The 21,371-nt window shown below is 35.2% G+C and overlaps 1 protein-coding gene across 1 annotated transcript in view; it reads left to right on the top strand.

Moving 5' to 3' along the window:
- RTKN2 (rhotekin 2) overlaps nt 1-21,371 on the top strand; it is a 67,969-nt gene that overhangs the window by 36,948 nt on the left and 9,650 nt on the right. Inside the window, exons 7-9 of the mRNA XM_024561433.3 lie at nt 2,040-2,134; nt 9,880-9,986; nt 10,917-11,048. Of these exons, the coding sequence (XP_024417201.2) occupies nt 2,040-2,134; nt 9,880-9,986; nt 10,917-11,048 (334 nt within the window). The remainder of the gene's footprint in view (nt 1-2,039; nt 2,135-9,879; nt 9,987-10,916; nt 11,049-21,371) is intronic.

Raw genomic sequence — 21,371 nt, 5'->3', positions numbered from 1 at the left:
TTCTTCTTTTTTCTCCTAAGTTTGTCTGTGCTTCTGTCTGTCCATCTCTCTGTCTCCTCCTTTTTTAAACATGTTCTTTAATGTTTTTAGCGTTAAGATTTTATTATTTTGGAAAATTTAAAAAACAAGAAAAGTCTTGAAATAAAGTTGAGATTACTAGCACAGGACATACAATTATTGAACAAAAATTTTCACCTTTTATCACCACAGAAAGTCAGGATATGAAATTTATCATCACAATTTTTAGATACTTTGGTAATGTGCTATTTTAACTTAGGTAGCTTAATGAAAAAAAATGGGAGTAGGAATGAAATCCTCCCATTTCCCCATACTATAGACAAAAATCACAAATCTTTAAAGTTGATAAACCAGAAGAAGGAGATTTATTCCTACCTACCGGAAATAAATATGAACCAGATTCCATCACTCTCCTTCTAATTTACCTTCTCCAATGACTTCCCATTACACCTGGATGTAAATCACCCTTCTTCCAAGGCTCACAGTCTTAGGTGATTCAATCCCCGCCTGTATTTCCAGCGCTGTGTTGTACCGTGTTCCCCACTTGCTCGCTATGCCTCAGCCACACTTGTCTTCTTTCAGCCTCTCTGCACGTGTTGTTCTTTCTGCTTAAAATGTTTTTCTGAATCCTTTGCTTGGCTCCATCCTTTTATTCAAAACTGTTAGTTCTTCAGAGGGTCCTTTCCCAATTCCCCTTCCTAACATAGGTCCTCAGTATTCTTATACCCTTTGTTTCTTTCATAGAAAAAGCTGCATTATAACTTTGAAATACCAGTATTTGATTTATTCCTCTACTTTTTTCCCCCTGTCTCCTGCATCAGAATATAATACTGAGTCTTGTTTACCATTCATGCCCATCACCTTGTATAAGACTTGGCACATATAAGGTGTTAAGTTTATAGTTTTGAATGAATGGAGATCCTTCAAAAGAAACATTTGTAAGTTAAACCAAGTAATTTTCAGATTTTCTTAAGATGAAATAGCATAAAGAAATGAGGGGTTGATTAATCATTTGTGTTAACTTTAAACTGTCATTTATAACACCTAAATGTGTTCTTTTTTCATTTTTAAATTTTGGTGAAATATACATAACAAAAAATTTGCCTAAGTATATGATTCAGTGGCATTCCGCGTGTACACAATGTTGTACGACCCTCACTACCGTACATCTCCAGAACTTTTTTACCTTCCCAAACTGAAACTCTGTACCCACTAAACACTAACACCCTGTTTCCCTCTCCGTTCAGCCTCTCCGTTCAGTTTACTTTCTGTTTCTGTAAATTTGACTTTTCTAGGTTTCTCATAAAAGTGGAATCAATCATATAGTATTTGTCCTTTGTGACTGACTTATTTCACTTAACATAATGTCTTTGCAATTCATCCATGTTGTAGCATGAGTCAGAATTTTCTTCCTTTTTAAGGGTGAATAATATTCCATTGTATGTATATACATTTTTTTAAATCCTTTCAGCCTTGACTTGGGCTACTTTCCCTATTTGGCTATTGTAAACCGTGCTGCTGTTATCGTGGGCTTACATAGATCTGAGCCCCTACTTTCAGTTCTTTTGGGAATATTCCCTGAAGTAGAATCGCTGAGTTATATGGCAATTCTATTTCTCATTTTTTGAGGAACCACGATACTGTTTCCATAATGGTAACACCATTTTATATCCCCATCAGCAATTTGTCCACACCTGGCCAACATTTGCTATTTTCTATTTTTCTTTGTTGTTGATGTTGCTGTTAATGTTTTTTTTATTTTTATAATAGCCATCTTAATGGCTGTGAAGTGGTATCTCACTGTGGTTTTGCTTTGTATTTTCCTAATCACTGGTGATCTTGAGCATCTTTTCATGTTTTTATTGGCCATTTGTTTATCTCATTTGGAGGAATGTCCTGTCCATTCAAGTCATTCGCCCATTTTTTAATCAGGTTTATTTTATTGTATTTAAACATCTAATATTGTATGTAATAGAAAATATACAAGAGTACTTAAAACATGTCTTCTTTCTCACTTTTAGTGGTGTAAAGTATAATTTGCTAGCTCACACTACACTGACCTTGGAAAGTGCTGAGGACAGTTTCAAGACCCATAATCTGTCTATTAATGGAAATGGTAAGTACAGTCTATATTTTACTTATTACATGTGTTATGTTGATATACGAGGTCTGTCCAGAAAGTATGCCGCCATGGAATATGAAAAATAGAGACATTTATTGAAGAAGATACAAGAACATTGTACACAGGACAATGATGCCTCAGTTGCCTTCAAAGCAGGCACGTTAGGACCTCACACAGTTCTCCCAATTGCCATCAGCAGCCCTGTCATATTTTCCTGAATCCCATCGATGGTCTGAAATCTCTTCCCTTTCAAAGGTGATTTTAGTTTTGGGAAAAGCCAGAAGTCGCAGGGCACCAAATCTGGGCTGTAGTGGGGCTGAGTCACCTGGGTAATTTGATGTTTTGCCAAAAAACTCCTCAGATGCAGAGTTTTTGGCGATGTATGAGCAGGTACAGTGTCATTTTGAAGCTGTCAATCACCAGTTGCCCATAGCTGTGGGCTTCTGAGTCATCCGAAGAGTTTCTATGGTGGAACGTTCAGGCTTAATGCAAAGGTTGCTGCAGATTAGTTGCTCTACTCGCACAGTCATTTTGAATGAGACAGCCACACAGTACACATGCTCACTCAACAGTGTCCACTGCCCCACTTCAGTACAGTGAAGTTGTCATTGCTTGTGCGTGCACATTCTAGGCCACCCTCCTTGGCTGCCAGGTTACACTGATGTCACACAAAGAATATAACTCCTGTTACAGTAACAATGGCTGGACTCTTTCCAGACAGACCTCATATATGTGCTAAGAGTAATAACTTTTAATTTTAATATGAACCCCTGAAGTGGATATTAGCTTAAATAACATAGGCATGAGTCATTCTGTGGGTTTTTCAAATATATCCATCCCTTTCCCCAAAAGTGAAGTTTATTTTCCTCTCTCCATGCTTTTGCCAGATATTTGTTTGTGAGGCTAGCTTAGTGAGAACAGAACTATTTTGTATATTCTGATTCCTTGTCTTCGACTTGAAATTGATGACTTCACCATCTTCTCACATTGCCAGTCAAAGACCTATCTTATTTTTAAATTTAAAGTTGAAGAAGCCAACCCTTCTATTGGTAGCAGAGGATATAAGAAAACATGGGGCTAAATTAATCTTAATCCTTTTCTGTGTTGATGGTATATTGGTAGTTGTAGTTTATGCAAAAGAAACATAGCAATATATAGAAATAATTATTGTAGTTTACATACACTCTATTATTGTGAGAGGTGTGGCACATTCTGATCGCTGTGGACTTTTTTAGTTTTCATAGTTATGTCTCTTTTTGCTTTATATAAATTGCGCCTTTGCTATTTGATTCACACACTTTTTAATTGAGTATTTTTTTCACTCTTTTACCTCAAACTGTACCTATTTTTATATTGTTGATATGCTTCTTCCAACAGGGTTATACATTAGATTTTAATTTTTATCCAATTTGACAATAGTTGTGGGGTTTTTTTACTAGCATATTTAGTCATTTTCCATTTAATACCAAATAGTTTATAATCCATATTATATGATATTAAATATTTGGGTTTAAATCTACCATCGTATCCTGTGTTTTGTATTTGTCTTTTCCATAGCGGTTTTTCTATTTTGTCGTACCCTTTAAAGGATTGGTAGTTGCAGCATTTCAGCTTTTCCTTCTAGTTAAAGTTCTAGTTAAAGTTTTAATTCTTTTTCTCATCTTTTAGAAATTATCTCTAGAAATATTGAAGTATAAAATTAAAAGATAGTTTTACCTTCTCCTCAGACAATGCAGGGACCAGCCAGTTAAACTCCATTTGCCTGACCTATGTGCTACTGTTGTGCATTATAATCCTATATGATTTTTAAAGCTCACAAGATTTTTTCTTTTTTATTATATTTTTTCATTACCATTTACCCCGCCTGTGTTTTATGCACTGAATATTTATTTAGTTTAACCTACCTGTTCCTGAGGACTACCTATATCTTATTCCAGACACCAAGGATCATTTTCCTTCTGCTTGAAGTACAATGTAGCGTTCCTTGTCGTGTGTCCCGCTGGTGGCACACCGCTGCTGGTGTGCAGGTTGGCACTCAGTCCAGTGAGCCCCACCAGCCAGGGCTCTGGTGTCATACTTCTTGAACCTTTGGTTTTGTGTGATGGGTTTATTTTGATTCATACTTGAAAGTATTTTTTACAGAATACATAACTTTGGCAGTTTAAAAAATTTTGACTCTGGCCTTGGCTGGTGTGGCTCAGTGGATTGAGTGTCGGCCTATGAACCAAAGGGTCACTGGTTCAATTCCTAGTCAGCGCACATGCCTGGGTTGCGGGCCAGGTCCCTGGCTGCGGGTGTGCGTGAGACAACCGGTCAACGTATCTCTCACACATCAGTGTTTCTCTCCATCTCCTTCTCCCTCCCTTCCCATCTCTCTAAAAATAAATAAATCTTTAAAAGATTTTTTTGACTTTGAAAGGTATAATCTTTCTACTATCTTTGTTGCTCTGGGAAAAAATTTAAAATATAGTTAATTCAACATTTTCAGTAGTTTTCAGGAAGACTGATCTGAACAGTGTAGCCTTTTATCACATAAAACTTGAAGTCTGTGATAGTATTAATATCATCAATTTCACAGAAAATTTAGTAAATGAAATTTGTTGTAATTTGTTTCATTTATGCCAGTTCTGCAGAATTATCAATATTCCTACCATATTTTTGTGCCTGTTATGTGCCAGGCACTGTATGGTACACTACTCAGCCTTCAAGGAAAGGGAATTATACAATATATGACCACGTGAATGAACCGTGAGGACGTAATGCTAACTGAAATAGCCAGTATCTAAAAGAGTCAAACTCACAGAAGCAGGGGGTAGTGGCAGGGCAGTTACTAGGGGCTGGAGGAGGGGGGAATGGAGACTTGCTAGTCAACAGGTATAAAGTTTCAGTTACACAAGATGAGTAAGTTCTAGAGACCTGCTGTGCAACATAGGGCCTGCTGTTAACAACACTGCCTTGTGCACTTCAAAATCTAAGAGGGTATAGTTCCTGTTATGTGTTCTTACCCCAAGAAAGGAGAAATAAATAAATAAGCAAACAAATACCTTTAAAGCAGTTTTTATTCTTAGTCACCGTGAGGTGTAGTTACGAGGAAACATTACAGTGAAGTGGTTTACAGTGTGGCCATTGGCCTTGGATCCATATTCTGTTTCTACCACTGGCTAGCTCTGTGACCTTCACAAGTTCCTCATTTTATCATGATTTACAGTTTACAGATGAGTCAAACACAGTTAGAGAACGTAGCATACTGGATCGTACAGCTAGCAAGTGGTAGAGCTGCACTTTAAATAATCCAGGCCAAGCTGTGCTCTTCTGCTGTGCTTTCTGGTCAGGCGTGATGACCGTGGAAGCCACCAGAGACTCAAAATACTATCAGTGTGTGAAGGGACTTGATGAAAGGCCCCATTCTTTCAACCAAATCATCTGAAAAGTTGTGGAAAGGAATAAAATCCACAAAGGAAGCATCACTTTTAGCAGTAATTCCTCAGTTGTCTTCAGTGTTCTACAAGATATTATTAGATTCTCCTTTAAAAAAATGCTTACGGGCAAATAAGCATGGGAACTGTGTGGTTATAGCTCTTTCTCAGAGAAACACAACACAGATTAATATATTAAAGACTCTAAGACCTGTGCTTAAAACAGTAATACCCAAAACTGTTGACTTTAGAACTTGTAGATTCCACTGAAAATAATTTAAGAAAAAATAATCTATGTGCCCAACTCTTTATGTAACAGATATGTTCCTAGAACTGCGTGTAAATTTAAAACTTGTAATTAAATTTGATAATTAAAATGAAAACTTTTATATAGAAAAAAGGCCACCTTCTAATTTTTTCCTTAATATAAGTATGTTAATGTAATGGGGGTTTCCTAAAAAAAGTTGTTAACGTCTACCAAAAACTGTAAAATCAAAGGGAAATACAAGATTTTTGAAATTTATAAATCAACTTTATTCTTACTAGTTGAGGGGAAAAGCCAAAATGATGTCTTAAGGTTTATATTTGTCATCAAGAAGCTTTTATACTTTTTATAAAACACTGAAACCACATTGTGAAGATTGACTCACCCGGCACTGAGATGTTATCTGTGTTCTTTGTCTTGCTGTGTATTGTTTTTGTTGTTGCTGTCACTTTTAGAACCATTTTGTTCCCCGTGTGAAACTACAGATGAATTAGATAAAATCTGTTAGTAATGAAAAGTCAAACTGCTCTCACTTCCTGTTTCATTTTATCTTGTCCTAATACCTCCCTTGCCTAGAAAAGAAGAATTAAGTATTTTGATGAAATGTGTTGCGTAAGGACTGAGAGACAGCACTGAAAAATGGAAAAGGAATGGGTTTGGGGAGTGAGGCTACCTTGGATGTGAAGTTACGAGGAGCATCTATTATGTGCCAGACACAGTGATAGATGTCATATGCACATTATCTTATTTGATTTTCACAACCCTCCTACTTAAGATAGGTAGTATTTTTTTAAATGAGAAATTGATACTGAGAGAGATTAAATGACTAGCTGAGATGCCATATTTCTCGTCTGAGGTGGAAAGAAGCTGTGACTATGTTTTTATTTAACAATGCTCCTGAACTGTGGAGAAACCTAGATTAGAAGTAACAGATGATTGCAGGGTATGTGGCAAGGAATTCTGCATCCAAACTGCAGTTTCAAGGACTGCAGTCAGGAAGGAATTATTTTTCTTGGTGGGCTATGAAATCTGTACTTTTTTAACTAGAGAAGCACATTGTTACAAGTGGTATTTAGGTTCCAGTACATTACTGGTTGAACAAACTTTATGAACTGGTATGGAAAACTAATCATCGTTTATGATTCTATTTTTTAAGGAAGTACATCCTGACTTAAAAATAACTAGCTTACAGATATTTAGAATATTAGTTATTAATAAATCTTGGATTACTGTATAAAGAAATTTGCTTTCAAACTTTAAATTCATAAATCACAAAGTTGATTTCAGGTGTTACTCAAATTGTGCTTTTATAGAATTTTTATTTCATTTCCTTTCTATTTTGGGAAAGGAGATTCTCATTTATCTATTTATCTACTTATGTCTTCATTTTGGGATCATTTCCTGTATTGTATTTATGCATTTTTTCCTCCCAGGTTAAACTGTTTATTTCTGAAAGATAGAATCTCTAACAAGGTATCAATAAAAAAAGATTTGAATAATCCCGACAATTAGCTGTGCACTAATGTAAAATAGAATGTTGAGCAGGTAAGTTAATAAAAAAAATTTTGTTTTACTTTGTACTTATCATTGTAGGCTTGTCTTTTTCATTTAACATATCTATGAAACCTTGGCTACATTGTATCTATATATGAAACAATTGTATTTTTACCAAAAAATGTTTTATTTTCCAGAGTTACTAAGACATTTGGGCAATAAGAGTAAAAGCCAATGGCTAGCCATTTTATAGGTACTACCAACAGGGGTCAGTGAAAACTTTAAAAATCATTTTTGTTTGGCAAAGAACCTTATGCTGTATTTTTACTCATACCCTGATAAACAGAATAAATTATGCAATGCTCTCCTTCCATATTGATTTGAAAGCTATATACCAATCTGTACACATAAAAGGAATATCTTAATGTTTTTTGAAAGAGCTTTTTTAAACATATGCATACTTATAGAAAATTTATAATCTGAACATCAAAATCTTTTTCCCCTGTAAAAAAATATATATATAAAAATAAAAAATATATACATATATATATATGAAAGCAAGTTGCTTACATGATGCTCCTCTATTACCCACAAATATGTTAATATGTATTTCTTACTAATAGGACATCTGGCTACATCACTGCAATCATCCAAGTTAGGAAATGTGTAATAATACATTATAACCATTTCCTTCTCAGACTCCATTCAGGTGGTGTTAATTGTCCCAATGATGTTTCTGACAAAAGGATCCAGTACAGAATCATGAATTGCCTTTAGTTATCATACTTTCTTAGTTACTTTCAGTCTGGACCACTTCTTCAGTCTTTCCTTGGCTTTTTTACTTTGGCACTTTTACACGTCATAGTCAGTTCTTTTGTGGAAGGTCCTTCAGTCTGGGTTTGTCTGCTGAGCTCTTGGGGTTTAAGATTCTGGATATACATCTTAGGAGAAATGTCAGAAGACTGATATATTTGATACATCTATTAGGTGACATACAATTTTGATTCGTCCTGTTACTCGTGATGTTCACTTGATCGCTCGATTACGGTAGTATCTACCAGACTTCTCCATTCTGAAGTTACTCTTTCATTTCCCTTTATAATAAATGCATATTTTGTGGGGGGTACATTGAAACTATGCATACTATTTCTTGTTGGACTTTCAATTTATTAATTTATGTATTTATATCAATATGGATTCATGTTTTTCTGTTTTGTTCTGTGCATTATAATCTGTAAACATCATGTTTCATTTGAGGTTGAAGTTGTCTCCAATTTGGCCAATAGGAGCATGTTCGAGATAGCTTCCGTGTTTTTTTGACAGGTCTTCATCGTTTTTAAGTACTTCCTTGCTTTATGGCATAACAAGTTATTTCAGGCTCATCATGTACTTTCCCTGCCCCAGCCCTGGAATCAGCCATTTCTCCAAGGAATGCTGGTTCTTTTTAATGGAAATAATATTTAGAAGACATGATCTGGGCTCTATGTATATTCATTGCTATTAGAGTGTCACTATTACGTTGCTTTTCCTAGACTCTCCTCAGTGGACAGAGGTACATACATGCGTATATGTGGGCACTCCTTTCCCTTTTTCGGGTTTACCTCCCCAGGTCTGGTTAGCCTCACCCTCATCCACGGTGGACACCCTCCTCAGCCTGCCTGTGCTCTGACACCCCGTGTCCAGCTGTTCTCTGCTTGGATGCCCTTCTTTCTGGGCTCTGACACACTGTTCTGGGTCATTGAACGTGTGGATGGCTTCTTTGCTGCCCTCTGACTCTGACTTTCATGGCTGGGCCCCCTCCAAAATGTGCTGCTCTTACTCTCCTTGGGCTCTGATACCTCATGTGGGGCAGCCCCCCTCACTCTTCTCATGCCCTGACTCCCACTGCCAGGCCATTCCCTGAGCAAAGATCTCCTTTGGGCTCTAGGCTGTGCCCCATGTAATTAGCTGTTCTGGCTCTGATACCTTGTGCCACGCAGCTCTCTTACTCACCCTCCTCTTCCTCTCTCACCCAGCTGGAGCACACCACGGCTTCACCCTAGCCCCAGCAGAGATGCCTAGCTTGGTGGACTCTACTTAATGACTTACAACTAAATTCTTCAGTTAGGTAGGGGAAGAAGAAGGGAAGTCAAAAAGTTTATTAAATTATTTTCTTAAATTTGTACTCTGAAATGTTTTATTAAGAGGAACACTTTGCTAATTATTATAGTGAAACTCAGCAAAATTAGAATTTGATATACAAAAATCACTAAATTGAAATTTTCTATATTAAATGAGTTTACTTATATGCCCTGAACTACTTCTATTGGTTAATTACTTTAAGATCAAACAAGAGATCAAGAGACTAAAAGTTTCACATCTATTCCAGGTGATAGCGTGCTGTAAACTATCTGTTTAATATCATCTCATATGATTGTCATTAACCACGGTACTGGTGTTTGAGTAGGATGAACCTTTACCTATGTATGTTCTTATATAAGCCCAAAGTAATTGTAAAAAGGAAAAAATGTGCAATGACCTTAAAATATATTTGTAATTTGATTTTTTTCCTCTCATTTAAATAGAAGAGTCTTCGTTTTGGCTTCCCTTGTATGGCAACATGTGCTGTCGATTAGTCGCCCAGCCAGCTTGTATGGCTGAGGATGCAATTGCAGGATTTCTTAATCAGCAGGTTAGAGGACCTTAAATATCCTACAATAATTATAGCTCCAACGTAGATCTTAATCCTGGTACTGAGAAGTATTTTTTTAGAGTCTTCGTTTAAATAACAGTTTTATCAGTGTTGGACATAGATTGGGAGGTAGAGGGGGAGACGTGGGGATGAGAAGCAGGGACGGGGAGGGGTCTAATGCAGTTTGGATGGCTGGGGAGCTACCTCTCTAGGTTCCTCTGCTTCCTCAATTGCAGTAACAGGATCAGCAGCAACAGAGGACTCCTTGTGGGAACCTATGAGCGCTGCTCAGCGCCTCTCACGTGAAGGCCTTCCTGGCACACAGCTTTTGGCACACTTTAGGCCTCTGGGTTTCCGAAGCTGCCTCTGTGCCACCTACTGATTTATTTATAACCATAGTTATTTATATTCAGTAAATAATTAATTATGGGCTCCAATGAATCAATAGCTTTTTCTAAAAGATTACATTAAGAGGAAAGAAAATTTGCATTCTTACAGGGCAGTCAACATTTTCCAGTGTTCTAAGAACAGTAAGGGAAAGTTATATTTTGAATATTGAGCTATTTTTATAATTTCCCTGAGTCATTAGATGAATTGCTGTGGAATTCTAAGTATTCATTTTTAATAGACTAGCTTTTCTAAAACTGCACTGATTTATGACTTTCTGTATGTAAAGTTATATGATGATCATTACCTCCATTTTGCTTGTTTAATGGTTTTGAGACTCCAGGCCTTTACTGTCTAATAGTAACTTACTCTTTGGTTTTGGGCTGTGCTGTTGACTTATATAGTAAATTGATGGGTTACAAACACATTTAACAATTTCAAAAAAACTAATTAAACTTTGATAATTTAGGTACTTTGTTGAATTTAGAGTTAAGATGATAAATAATGATTTAAGGTTGATAGTTTCTTGATTTATTTTTCCAGCAAATGTTAGAGGGTCGGCTTAGTTGGAGACGGCTGTATTGTGTTTTGAAAGGAGGGAAACTCTATTGTTTTTACACTCCAGAAGAAATCGAAGCTAAAGTGGAACCAGCCTTGGTAGTGTCCATTAACAAGGTAAATAAAATGCTATTTTGGAAATAAAAATATAACATTTAATGATGTTTGTCCATTTCTGTACAATTTACACTGTTGCCATCTTAAAAAGAAGAGGGAAGTACTGCTAAAAATAGGTTTGTTCACAAAGATAATTAATCCTATTTTTCTTTCCTTTATACAGTTTGTTCTGTAAGGGAGAGACTGTATATTTCCTAAGAAAACATAGTAATTGGAAATCTATAATAGGCTTTAAAGCAGAGAATTTAACTCTCCATTAAGAGGATATTTAAATTTTCCATGAATTTTTAAATTAAGAGATTACATAAGCATAAATTGTTAGCTCATGTTACAGTGATGTTCTTTCTAGCTAACATTTAAATGAATCCATGAAAAGACACTTCTGAGCATCCTTTCTGATTTCTTATGGGATTGATGGGCAATGGTCCAACCTTCTGTCGGAAGAGGAAAGCCTGACGGTTCATTTAGAATACTGGAGTGCCTACACTGCATTTAAAAAGTAGGACCATACCACCTAGAGTACCTATTAAATGCACACACACACGGGTTTGACACAAAGGAAATGATTAAAATTTAGTGACAGAATTTTCAGCCACAAATCTTTAGGAAAATTTTTCATGTTAAGCCAGACTTTCTTTTATTCCAGGATCTTAAATTTATCTTCATCTAGTTTCAGGTTTACTAGAGCCCCCCACCCGCTTTTTAGCATTCCTGCTGTGGAATACTTTAATGGCAGTTCTAGAGCAGAATATCCGTTTTTCTTCCTAAAGACTAAACCTAATGTTTCTAGTTGTTCTAATTTGCTTGCCTTTGCAGTGGTTGAATTGAAGTGTATGGTAAAATACGAGCAATCCCATCTGTTAACTATACATGTTTCATTTGTCTTTAAATTTCCTTTTGAAGAAAAATGTAAAGTGGTGTGTCTTTAAAAACCTGTAGATACTGGTTTGCTAATAAATAAGGATGTGAGTTAATTTCTATGAACTTTTCCAATAATAACATATGGTTTGTTTCTATCCTGCTTTTAGAAATTACACTGCTTTTTACTTAAAGGAAATCCTTCAGTGAGACCTTTTATTATATAATTAAGTCCACTTAATTTATCTGTTTTGTGGATTAGAAAGATTTGTGTTGCTCTTAAATAATACCTCACTATTACAACATAGCGAATTTATTTTGGTTTATAAAACTAGGTTTATTAAAAAATGCAATTTTATTGGAAAATTGTTAACGTTTTTAAATTATTTGCCAACTCTTTGTTTTGTTTGGTTTAAGCAGAACTTTTCTCCACCTTAGTCTTTTGAAAATTTCAAGTGCATGGAAAAATTGGAAGAACAGAATAATGAACATCTGTGTACACTTCATTTAAATTCTTTATCTATTGTTAACATTTTGTCGCATGTGCTTTCTCTCTACATGGTTTAAATTGTTTTCTGAACCATTTCAGTGTAAGTAGTAAAAGGCGTGACATTTCTTTCCTAGACTATTTTAGCATGCTTCTGAAAACAAGGATTTTTCCTTCGTAACTATGATCTTATTAGCACACTCAAGAAATTTACTGTTGATAAGATAATATCTAATATACAGAGCAAATTGCCTCAATTGTCCCCAAACAGTTCTTTAAATTTTTATTTATTATTTGATCCAAGGCCCCATCAAGGATCACAAATTGCATCTGATCACCAATGTCTTTTGTTTGTTTTGTTTTCATCTAAATTGTGCCCTTCACTCGCTGCCTTTTGTTTTTTAATCTCCCATTATATTTCCGAGAAGTCCAGGCAGTCCCCAAATCTGTGTTTGCCTGATTATTTAGGTTAAATATTTTTGGCATCTGTTCTACATAGATGATTTCTAACCTGTTCACTAGGTAGGTAGGTAGTAAAAATTGAATCCTATGATTTTTTTCTTACATGTTGTGTAGTGGAATATGGATAACCATAAAACAAATTAAAATGCAATTTAAACAAATATATTTTTTAAAGATTTTATTTATGTATTTTTAGAGAGAGGGGAAGAGAAGGAGAAAGGGTGGGAGAGAAACATCAATGTGTGGTTGCCTCTTGTGGGCCCCCACTGGAGACCTGGCCTGCAATCCAGGCATGTGCCCTGATCAGGAATTGAACCAGCAGCCCTTTGGTTTGTAGGCCGGCACTCAACCACTGAGCCACACCAGCCAGGTCTAAACAAATATTTTTAAAGTCATTTGTTTTATTTGAAAACAGTCTTCAAGGTACTCATTTTACTTTATCTCAGCTTTTTAAGGTAGGCAGAGCAGATGGAAGTCAGCCCTGCTGTACAGATATATTACTCCTGTTTTACAAGAGAAGAAATGGACTCAGAGATGAGCTAGAACTTGTCAGTCCAGTAAGGAAGATTATATAGTTCATTCTTTCCATAATGGGTAGAAAAAAGTAGATAAAAATGTGTGGACTCTCCATTTCCTCGTAGACATACTGCTGGACTAGATTTGGAAGGCAAAATTAGACTTTTTCCTGTCTCCATACCCACTCGGAATCAGTTTTGAAAGTAAAAAGTAGCTCTGAAATGAGGCTCTGAGCCTGAAGCTGCAATCTGCCTCTGGGCGCAATGGCTTGGGCATGGGTTGAACCTTTACCATTTAAATTTTAGAGGACAGTTAAAAAGGAACAACTCTTTATTATAGGCAATATACCTGTTTTTGTTTTGTTTTGTCTTGTTTTTTGTCTGATGACAAGGGTCTAATTCCTGAAAAGTGGTTGACAGTGTTTGCATGGCCTGACTGAATTGACCTGATTTCAATGGACTCATTTTTCCTTATGGTAATAAAGGCTGATGACCTAGCAACTAATAGGATTCTGTAGTCAATCAACTCCTGTTACTAAGATAACTGAAATTAGCATACTTAGAAATCCCAGTGGTGGGTCAACACTGACCACTACAAATTCACAGGAAAGTGACGAATCTAGTCATTGGTATAGACTCAGCCTTCGACTTGGTTATATTTGACTCTGAGGACCGATGCCAGATATTTCTCCCGTTGTGCGTGACTTTTGTCTAAAGTACAAAAGGGAATTTAAGGTTAAAGTATGAGGTAAGAGTTAAGGTTGGGAAAGTTAATATAGTTTAGTTGCTAATCACAAAGATTAAACAGATGGGAAAGTCTTCTTCTCTAGCTTTGCAATATTGTCACCCCAGTTTTCCCCAGCGCTCTCTCTAGAAGCTTTTCCTGCCCTTTCTCTAGAAACTTTTCTCTTTGCAATTCCTACTTTCACCTCAGGTTTCTTTGGACTCTTTTAACCACCCGAAAACTTCACTCTTAACAGTAAATTCCACTAGTCTATTTATTTAAATATGTCAAATATCATTGTGGTCAAGAAATTTATTTAACTTAGGAAAATATGACATGTAATTCTACCTCCTATTAAAATAATTTTTACTTATTTTTCTCTCAACTTATAAAATTATTCAAATTTACAGAAGAGTTGAAAAAATACTATAATGGTCACTTGTGTACTATGTAGATTTAACAGTTAACATTTTCTCGTTTTTGCTTTATATCTTTTTAAAATTTTTATAAATGGAGCTAAATACTTTACATTAATCTAAATTTTAATTAGGTGGTAGAGTTCACATAAAATGCACCAATTTTAAAAATATAGTTTGACAATTTTGACAAATACAAATTGTGTCATCAATACTACAATCATTGCATTACAGTTTTTTTGTTTTGTTTTATTTTTAATCTTTTTTTGGTGAGAAGTTCTACTCAGCAAGTGTCAGTTATTCAATAGTGTTATCAGCAGTAGTCACCATGTTTTATATTAGATCCTAAGACCTTACTCATAGCTGAAAGTTTATAAAGCCTCTTATCTATGTTTTGCTGATCCATTTGAAAAAAATGTATATACACACACACACAAACTATTATTATCACAGCTAGGCAAATGAGCAATAATTTTTATGTCATCTTATATCCAGTTCATGCTCAAATTTTCCCATTGTCCTCAAAGTGTTCTTTTAGCTTTTGCTTTTAGTCTAGGAATATTTAAGTATTGTGCATCGTTTGTTCTTCTAACCCATACATTAGGTCCAGAGGCTTGATTGATGATTTTAAAGTATTCTTTACAAGAATAATTCATGGATAATGGTAAATACTTTGTAGAGCATCCTGTTCAAAGGCACATGATATCAGGTTGTCTTATTATTGACAATGCTGGGTTGACATGGGGACCACTAGCTTTTTCCAGTGTGTAGTTAAGCTTTCCTCTTCACAGTTACAAGTAGTGTAAGCGGCGACACAGTGCTTTGTGAGTGCCGCTCCGGAATCAGTTACTACCGTGCAGCTTGCGTATGTTTTTCTTAGACTGCCCTTCCGTGGACATATATTTGCTGGCATTCTTTTGTATTCTTTTTGAGAATTTTTCTCATCAAGGAGGAATGAATTACAGTTCCTCCTGAAAAGGCCGGATAAAATGTTTAAAGTTTAAATTGCCAGTTTTCAGAGTAATTAATTGGTACTGCATATTGGTATTGCATTAATACTCACAACATGTATTGGAGCGGTATTACTCCTCCGGAAGTAGCAAGTGAATGCTGTGTTTCTGGGTCTGCCCGAAATATTACACAACAAACTTACAGCGTTTTACTTAGTCGGTATTTTAAATTATTTGGTTTTTAAATATAAAATCAATGTTTTAACAGTTTGCTTACTGTGGAATGGGACACACACTGTTCATGCATTCTTACACAGGAGCTTTGATAAATGTCAACTTGTTATTTTCTGATATGTAGAGCAGGTAAGCACCACATAAAACTTTTAAGGATAATGTTTTTCAGTTTTTAGTATATTTCCAGTGCTGAGTCCCTAAGATCTTTTATGTTTAATAATCTTAACTATTAAGTACGAATCAGAGTTCCCTTGTTTTGGTGGTCTTCTGTCATGAATTAGAAAATCATTTTGCTTGCTACTTCAAAAATTATGTGAAAACATGCGTTTTGCAGTTACTAAGGTATATTAATAATAGTTCTGTTATTTTGATCACAGGCTCTCTTCTCTAACTATAATTCTTGTCCTTCTAAATGGCATTTCCTGTAAGGCTAAGTCAGTTCATTAATTTTCATAGGGAGCCATCTGTGGAAATAGTCACATTAAGGAAAGAAAAGCCTAAAAGCTATTCCCCTCTTCTTTTCAATCTAAATTTGAAAGGATGATTTACTTCAAAGTGATTGCTTCAACTTCAAAAAACTTCCCTGTGAATGTTTTTGAGTAAGACATTCTCAATAGGGGTACTTAACTGGAGCCACTGAATCTCCGACACATTGTAGAAAGCATTTTATTAGCCGAAGTTTTATCCATTGCCAGTGGGGTGGGGAGTAGAGTGGAAAAGAAGTATGGGTCTTTGAGATCAATAGTCTTTTCTTGATTTAAATATTATGCATCACTTCATTTTAATGACTAATAAAATTTGCACTAAACAAGTCAATAACACTAGTTGGGGTGATAGACCTTTGTTAAATTGTCTTGAAATTGCTTTTCACCATTACTTTTATCATGAACCCTAGCAAGCAAAATTATTATGAAGCACATGGGGTTTTCTTCTGATTGCGTTAAGTCCTCTTAATGTCTGAACTCTGCCAACCATTCATGTTGACCTTTGTTAAATACGACAAAAATGGTTTTTAAAACAGTCTTTCTTTTAGTATGAGTTTATGTCTGATTTCATTGACATAAATTGAAAATAATTATATCCCACTAGTACTAATTATACCTAATGCTTGGTTTAATTTATGGTTATACTTTACATATTTCAAACACTCCTTGTCATATGTTGTCAAAGTATACTTTGTTTGTTATTAGAGTATACATAAGGCCTAAAACTTGTTTTTGGCTAGAGACATGTTTTCTTCATCTCTGATCAACAAGACTTTAGAACAATCACCCTCCATTGAACTCATTTATCTTTTGCATATGTTTGTGAGGAAGCTAGCAGTAAAATAATATTATCTCTGCATTATAGATAAGAAAGCGGATGCTTAGTTTTTAGTACTTGTATGTTATTTTCGAATTGTTAGTTTTTAAATTTCAAGATAATCTATAAAGAAGATAATATAAATGAACTCGTTTGTACCCTCACACATTACCACCACCATAGAATTATTTTGAAGGAAATCCTAAAGAAAACTTTATTATTTTATTTGTAAATATTACAATGGTCATACTTCTGAAAATTTATATATATGGTAAAAGATCCAGATAGTCCCCTGGCTGGGTATTCAGTCGGTGAGAGCATTGTCCTGATGTACCAAGGTTTTGGGTTTGGTCCTGATCAGGGCAGGTACAAGAACCAACCAATGAATGCATAAGTGAGTGGAATAACAAAGCAGTGTTTCCCTCCCTCTCTCCCTCCCTCTTTCCCTCTTCCTCTTCTTTCTTCCCCCTTTCTCTAAAATCAATACACAAAATTTTTAAAAATTCAGACAGTGTTCAAATTTCCTAAATTATAATTTTTTAATGGTTTTTTGAATCAAGATCCAAATATGGGCCATACATTATAGTGATAGTTGATTGATCAGGTCTCTTTATTAGCTTTCATTCACTTTCTGTCTCTCTCTGTCTCACACTCACACACACACACACACACACACACACACACACTCTCACACCCAATGTTTTTGTGAAGAAATTGGGTCATTGATCCTACAGAATTTTGCATAATTACATCTTCATATTGTCTTTTTTCTGCATCACATTTCGACTGGTTAATAAGAACATGTCTTAGGAAATATTATGTACTTTTATCAGGAAGCATATAGTATGGACCTTCCATGCATATTAACACCCACTGCTGAGCATTGCTTAGATCCTTTATTTCATTGGTAATCGCAACTTGTGACATTTTAAATTTCTTTCTTCATTTATTAATGGATATGCCACTACTTTATCAGCTATGTAATTGAGGTACCATTTTTATAGGAAAGGCAAGATAATGACTTGATTTTTTTGCATTTATATCCTACTTACCAAAACAATGAAGTGGTTTCCTAGCATCCTTCAAGGGTGATTAATGAGTTAGTTTTTAAATATCATTATGAATTTATGGATTTAAAGACATTTCAAGTATCAATTCATTTCCATTGTTATTGATATTCAGATTGTCCTATCTTTGGCTACTGGAAGCCTCTTCAAGTTGATAAAAGTCCATTTGATAAAACCCTAGTAATCTTTGATTTTTTTAGGACAAGATATTCCAGAATCATCCCATACACTTCCTGACCCAGGCTAGGAATCAGTCATTTCTCTAAAGAGCTTTGATTCTTTTTAGTAAGAAAGAGTATTTGGAGACAATAATCTGTGTGCATAGTAAATTTCCTTAAAATCCTATAGACAAAAGTAAGGTGAGATACAATTCATAAATCTGTCTTGATCTGGTAATTTTTCATTACCACAGAAATGGAGAGATTGAAATGCATTTTTAATTCAAACTAATGAACAAAATGAACTAAAGGAAATTTTCCTTTGATGTAAGAGTTAATTACATTCTGTTACAAAATTGGTTTCTCATGTTGTATTTTTATTGACTTGAGTTGGCTGTGGAAGGTTGCAGTTCAGTATGTGCTGGGTGACAAAAGTCGAGCCAGCAAGGATTAAAATTTCACAGTGAATAATCTCAATTCTATCCTCAAATCAGTAACAGGTGACTCTAACGTCTCCCAAATATCTACCAGTTTGGGGATTATCAAAAGCAAGACCAGAAACTTGGATCTTGGATTTCTGTCCACTTATCTCAGAACATAAGTTTCCTCATCTATAAATTAAAGAATTGAATTAGAGATTATCTCTGGGCTCTGAGTCTATCAATGTAAACTTTTTATCATTATCTGAGTCCTTTCTCTTTCTCATTCTTTTATTCATTAAATATTTTTCAGTCACTTAGATTGTATCGAGCAATAGTTTAGGTGGTAGAAATAGTGGAGGCAAAAATACTCAACTTCTTTCCTTTTGTACCATGAGAGGAGTATTTTCTGCATCTGTACATCGTATGGGCCCGAATGGTAACAGGCCTGAAATTCACCTTCTCTTTGCTAATCTATTCCTTGATTGGGAAGTGGAGTCCTGAACACTGTCATACTTTGCCCACGCTGAAAAACAGCTTGCACGAACTTTCTGACATTTCCAGAGACTTTGTCTAATCATTTCTTTGACATTCAACTTTTGGGTTTAAAATTTTCCCATGAGTTTAATTATTTTGGGTGGTAAAATATAGAAGCTAATTCAAATGATCTATTCTGTGTTTCTTTCGCACCCTTTAAAAATCCCTCTTGTTTTTATAAAAATTTAGTGGTGTGGTAGTTACCAGAGTTAATGGGTGTGTACGGTATTTATGTATTCTTGCACTACATTCTTTGGGGGGGATATCAGTGATTCAGTTTACCGGATTTGCTGTGTAGCTATTTTCATTTGAAATGATACCTTGATAGTATTAAAAATGTATATATTCATTTATTAAAAAATCACTTTTATTGAAATTTGAGTCTATTTTAATCCTGTATTCCAAAGGTAGTCAGAAATTTGCATTAAAATGGATTTGGGTGGAGGGAAGCAACAAGAATACTTCATATTTTATTGTTTGGAGTTTTTTAAAATACTAACAGCAAGAAAGAGTTCTCTCCTTACCCTTCATTGAGTCTGCCTTCAGTTAATCTGCTAGAGAAGCGTATCGAAGATTCTTCCTTAGAGGTGTCATTCTCAAGTCACATTCCTACATTTTTAAAATGACAGCATAGATCATGTCTAAGAGGGTGACCTATCCTTATATTCTGTGATACTCCAAAGGTTCAAAGTTACGTTGCTATTTTATATAGCATACATTTTTCTCATGTGATTTTTCAATAAGAATTCCTTCAGAAAAGAACTTCTTGTGTAGTATATGGGGTTCGCCTGCATGTATATACCCATTTTTCAGGGAGTGGATGGATTTTTTCCCGGTAACTCTTTGTTACTTTGGTCCTGTCCACATAGACATTGTTATATGGGCGTATTGGTTTTAGTGTGTGATCGTGCAGTCTCTCCACCCTATCCGCGATGGAGTAAAGAGTTCCCCCCATTCTTCACCGCTTGTAACTGCCAGCCAGACGCTCTTCTGCACCCTCCTGTAGTCCTGACCAGACCCCTCTAGGCCCGCTCTACCCAGTACAGCCATCAGTGGCTGCTAGGCTCTTACAATGTGGCTTGCTCGAATTGAGACGTTCTGTACGTCAGACTAGATTTTGCAGACTTAGTATGAAAAAGTGTAAAATATTTCAAAAAATTTGTATCCATTATATGTTAGTATTCTGGATATGTTGGGTTACATAAAGTACATTATTTAAAAATAATGTAATAGTTATTATACATAATTATGTTCACCAGTTTCATTTTACCTTATTAAGTGGGATTACTAGAAAATCTTAAATTACATATGTGGCTCACGTTATATTTCTAATGGCATCACTGCTCCTGAATAATGTAATATCAATCATTATTCTGGCGGCCAATCCCTATCTTTGCATAACAGATGATTCTACTACAGACTCTTGTCCCTAAGCTTCCTTGGAGACTCCAAGTCCTAGCTGGCTCGTGCTGTGGCATGGCAGTGCCTGTGTGTGACTTGGGAGCCGACTTTTCTACGTGTTGACACCATGAGCATCACCACAGTGTCATACTTAGTGCCACTAGAAAAATGGTCCAGACCATCCACGTGAATGAAATCATTGCTTTTGGTCTACAGTCTTGCATTCAATATTTGAAAAAATATTATTTACCATTATGAGGATTATACAGTATTATTTTATGGATCTTTGGCTATGAGCTTGGTAAATGATTGTTACATATGAAATAAATGTTAATGAAGAAAACCTGTTTTCCTGCAGTAAACACTAAGTTATGATTTTACTGCTTTAACTGATAACACTGTATATTATGCATGAATATTAGAATAAGAAACATACTTTACTGATTCTCCTATTTTATTACTGCTGGAAATATAGTTAACATAACTCACATTACATTTATTACATGCTATACTTGTTTCACTGCAAATTTTAAGGTGCATATAAAAGACAGCAAACTCCTGCATAAGCTGAGAGATCGAAGCAGGTTGTATTTTAATCTCACGTAATTTAACATAACTGCTATCTGTAGCATCCTTTGAAATATTACTCAGTATCTTTAATATAAAGCATTTTTTAAAAACCCTCTAGATTTGAGTTTGAATATTGAACATTCTCAAAATTACATATTTTAAATTCCAAGTGATCAGCAATAAGATTATAATTGCAAGCGGTGTAAATATAGTAGTTAAGCAA

The sequence above is a fragment of the Desmodus rotundus genome, chromosome 4, assembly GCF_022682495.2.
Source record: "Desmodus rotundus isolate HL8 chromosome 4, HLdesRot8A.1, whole genome shotgun sequence".
Taxonomy (NCBI): Eukaryota; Metazoa; Chordata; class Mammalia; order Chiroptera; family Phyllostomidae; genus Desmodus; species Desmodus rotundus.
This window is presented reverse-complemented; position numbering and strand designations above follow the sequence as displayed.